The sequence below is a fragment of the Etheostoma cragini genome, chromosome 19 (genome assembly GCF_013103735.1).
Source record: "Etheostoma cragini isolate CJK2018 chromosome 19, CSU_Ecrag_1.0, whole genome shotgun sequence".
Lineage (NCBI taxonomy): Eukaryota > Metazoa > Chordata > Actinopteri > Perciformes > Percidae > Etheostoma > Etheostoma cragini.
Window position 1 is genome coordinate 5,269,804 of NC_048425.1, and position 4,517 is coordinate 5,274,320.

The window sequence follows — 4,517 nt, forward strand, 5'->3', positions numbered from 1 at the left end:
GGATGGGTAAGGATTAAATCAACTACATGTGCTTTTTCCAAAATGACACAAATTGCAGCACAACAGGAAAAACCCACAAAAAAACCGAATTACAAAATAAAACACCCACTTTCAAAATAAAAGCATACACCATTAAACATTCTCTTTCTTAATTCCACCACACAAGCAACACATCAATTAAAAGTATCCTATACAAACAGACTTTTGAGTATCCATGTGTACTGCAGTGAGTACATGTTACTGTCTCAGAACAGACTTATCTATTTGACGTGAAAAAGACAAAAGTTGAATCAGTCTGTTTATATGCATTGTAAGTATTGTTGCTATAGTGTTTAAATATAAATATCAATAGGTGTCATCAGTGCCTCTTTTTTAATATTGCAGTGTATCCTAAAATATTAAATTCTGTATACATTTGAGGATGCCAACATTGGACAAATTTACAATTGTCTTCCTTTTTTATTCCCAAAAAATACTTTTGCCGGTTTTTAGGTCCTTAAAGCAACATTAGTTGTTACCAGGATGGGTTGATGTTACCTTGGCTCCACTGTGTATTACACTAGTGCTGTATTACTGCTGGAATTCCCCAAAATCTGTATTTCATTGAAGGCGAATGGAACATAAATTAACTTAGTGTGAAATACCCTTTTTCCATTTTATTTTTATTTTTTATTTTTTTTTTAGCAAAACATATGGTTACAAACATTTAAAAGCAATAAAAGATACATTTTATTTTTTTGCAGCCCCACAGTAAACACAACCCTCAAAAGCTTGGGAGCTTTGTACCGCCGGCAGGGCAAACTGGAGGCAGCAGAAACACTGGAGGAGTGCGCCAGCAAGTCACGTAAACAGGTACTGCTGGAACACAGACGGCTGCATGGCCCTCTGACTTACTGCCGTTAGATTAGTCGTCTGGGTTCTTTCCAACGACATGGTCAGTTAAGAAGCCTGATTAGTTCAACAGGCATTCCAGCTGTAATTTATTAGCCCATAACTATGATTTAGAGAACGTGCCATGAAGCTAATGTGTGTACATTGTAGTAAAGATCGTAGACATGCTGTGCGAGCTATAATCCCTTTTAATCACTCTTGTCTGACCTTTTTATTTTTATTTTGTCTTTTGGGTTTGTGTGTATGTTCTCTTTCTCTCTCTCTCTCTTTCTCTCTCTGTCTCTCTGTCATCTCTCTCTCAGGGTATTGATGCCATTAACCAGAGTAAGGTGGTGGAGTTGCTGAAGGACGGGGGGGCTGGAGGAGGCGACAGACGACACAGCAGGGAAGGAGTCAACGGGGTGGGGGGACAGCGGGGGGAGAGCGAGGGCGACGACTCCGCTGAGTGGAACGGGGTCAGTTTATGGACACCAATTCATTACTTAAACATTAACGGAAGTATTAATAATCACATTTAAGTTCACGGCGCAAGGTCAACACAGTTTTGCACACAAGGCATTTAAATTCGTACAAGTCGGCCTTTCTAGTCTGACGAGCCTCAGCTGGAAATCTGCCCAACATTTAATGTCTCCAGTTAATGCTGACTTGGTTTTATGTTTCGTGGTCCCCCAGGATGGTAATGGGTCTCTGCGTCGCAGCGGCTCCTTCGGGAAGATTCGTGACGCCCTGAGAAGGAGCAGCGAGATGCTGGTGAAGAAGCTGCAGGGGAGCGGACCGCAGGAACCCCGCAACCCAGGGTAGGATTAGTTTGTGTGCGCGCATGTTAATATTTTTGTAGTCTGGAGTTAAGTGCAGGGGTGCAACTACTGATTTTTGTTGTTAGTCAAAAGTAATTTCTCACACACTTTTCCATTAATGGAATAATCATTTAGTCAATGAGTCAAATTGCTTCTTTTGTCCGGAATAAATTTGGGTTTGAAATCTTAGTCATATACAGCGTTCAAGGTTCATTCCTGACCGTTAAAGCAGTTTGGCAAAACAGTTATCACAAGATCCACCGATTTGGACACTGTTGGCCTGCTAACGCAGGCGAGCGGATGTGGCTGAAAAGTTGACCTTGTGGGGCCAGAGGTGAGCTAAAGCAATGGTTACAGTTCAATCTGCCAGTTAGCTCCGCTGGTAGCTAAGCGTATGGGGCTCTAAATACGTCACCCCGTGTTTTGTTGTGATTGGTCGTAGTGTTATCCAGTTGCGTGCAGTGAGGCTTAAATGCACGCTTGGTGCCGCCCCCAGGATGGGCGACTTTCAGTACTCGATGCTAGATCCTTTAACCTTCGGATTTGGGTCTAGATTTCCAGGCTAGAGACTTTGGGCAATTTAACAAAATATGGCTGTTTTTACACAAAGAACAGTAAAGAAAATATAGTTTTATAACAATATTCTGATATGCTGTTAATTAGTTTTTAATGGTTTAGCCTCATTGTTTGTTTGTATTGTTTATGCTCAGAATGAAGAGAGCAAGCTCCCTCAACTTCCTCAACAAGAGCACAGAGGAGACAACACAGGTACGACGTCACTCTGCCACGGCACAACACATGATTTAACTAAAATGTTGCAAAAACGTTCATATTGCAATACATTTCCAACACATTTATATTGTTTAAACTGTTTACAGATAAAATAATGACCTAACTTCTTACAGAATATATTGTCCAGTAACATTAACTGGTCTGTTCTTAGGACGCCAACTCGGGACTCTCGGACTGCAGGGGACTGAGCGCCAGCAACGTAGATCTATCCAGACGCAGCTCCCTGATTGGCTAGAATGAGACAGGCGGTGGGACTCAGGAGAGACAGAGTGGCCCGACGAGGAGAGGCTGTTTGCAGCTTGGTTTGATCAAACAAACACACTAAAAGCTCAAAGCGAGATCAAAAACTTGCACCTGCAGCATATTTTTTAAAGAACACTGAAAGAAAGCATTAACACACTAAGCGTCATCCTGTAAGACACGGCCGCTGCTGCTTCGCTGTACAAACCGCTGACACTGATCACAAAAGAGAATATTTAGATACACATTTATCGGCATGCTGCTTACTAGAACGTGGAATGTCTGCACCTGAACGCCTCGTTTTTCCGACTCATAGCACCGTAGCAGAGCATTGTGTTTTTTTGATCTATCGTTAACACCATGTGCAGACACTCAACCTTAGGTAGGCTAAATATACTCCGGTTTCATTTCTGAGAGAAGCATTGCACTCTTGTATATTTCTCCAGTAGCATGATGGTAAAAACGGTACAATAAGCTTAGATTTTAACAAGGAAAGCAGATGTATTAGATAGAATACAAGCAATCTTTGGGGATTTAAAAACAAAACAAAAAACACTAGCACTAACAATTTAAACCTCACTTCTTGCCTTTTTATGTATATACAGTTTTAAATTATTTGATATATTATTTGTATATTGTGCACATGATTTATTCTTTGTCCCTTTTTTGTTTACACTGTTGAACATACAGCTTATCTGAAGGGGAAGACTGGAAAAGGGATAGAATGAGAGGGAGGGAAGGATATATAGAAATAGGCACTTAATTCATGGTCTCAGTGAGAGGTTGAAAATGCTGATAAATTTAGTACCTCAATCACTGAAATCTGACATTAATAAAAAGGTTTTAAACTGTTATAATGCACTATAAGCATGACAATACTCTATATGCTGTATGTGGTAGTTTCCACGCCATCATCCACAGACTCACAAGAAAAAGAGTTTCTTTTTGTGCAACAGTCTTACGAGAAACGGAAATGAAAAAGGGCCAGAAAGTTAATTTGAAAAAGTTAAGGATGAACCTCAATCCTTTCTCATAAACCTCCTAAATACTACCTACTGTATGTGGAAGCTTAATTAAACACTGCAATCAGGTACCTTTTCCTCACTTGTGCCACAAAACACCTTCCACCTTCATTCCTATCATTCCAAGTCTGAATCTTATTGAAGGAAAAATGATGTGAAATAGAAATATAATTTGTTTACAATCATTAAATCAGGATACCCGAGGCATAATCAACCCTCATTAAAGAAAATGGGTAACTATCTTATCAAAGCTGATGCAGTGCATCAACGACAACTGGTTTACTTTCATTCCGCAACTCCTCTTGTGAAAGCTTTTTTCTTTTCTTATTTACTTTAGCTGAATATGTATCCCTTTGTACGAAACAATCCTCTAGTGTGACTTTTTTAATGCTGACCGGGATAGACTTCATCAGTCGTAATCAAACACACTGAAATCTGACTGTGGACCGTACGTCCTCATTGAATTTTTGTTGATACTTGTTTTCTTTAGGATTTGAGCTTTTACGTTGAAGGTACTGAAAACTGATTATTTGAATGTTCAATTTCATGTCGACTGTGGGGTTCTGGGGGGTAGTTACACTGGATATTTCTGTTGCTGTTAGACCAATACCAAGAGGTCAGAATGTATACATCTTATTGTGTGAAGTCAAAATCAGTCTCTGCAAGTTGTGGCATCACTTCCTCAACTGTGATCAGAATGTCAAGGAATTGCTGTTTTTGCTTTTATTTGTACATTTTCCTCCACCTTGCTCTTACATTTACCGGGCCAAAAAAA

The 4,517-nt window shown here is 39.9% G+C and overlaps 1 protein-coding gene across 2 annotated transcripts in view; it reads left to right on the top strand.

The window, feature by feature from the left end:
- Window positions 1-4,517, top strand: part of klc2 (kinesin light chain 2) — a 14,796-nt gene extending 10,279 nt beyond the window's left edge. For both annotated transcript variants that reach the window (XM_034901137.1, XM_034901136.1), the window contains exons 10-14: window positions 744-852; window positions 1,194-1,346; window positions 1,564-1,688; window positions 2,399-2,456; window positions 2,632-4,517. In XM_034901137.1, the coding sequence (XP_034757028.1) occupies window positions 744-852; window positions 1,194-1,346; window positions 1,564-1,688; window positions 2,399-2,456; window positions 2,632-2,715 (529 nt within the window). In that variant the 3' untranslated portion in view covers window positions 2,716-4,517. The remainder of the gene's footprint in view (window positions 1-743; window positions 853-1,193; window positions 1,347-1,563; window positions 1,689-2,398; window positions 2,457-2,631) is intronic.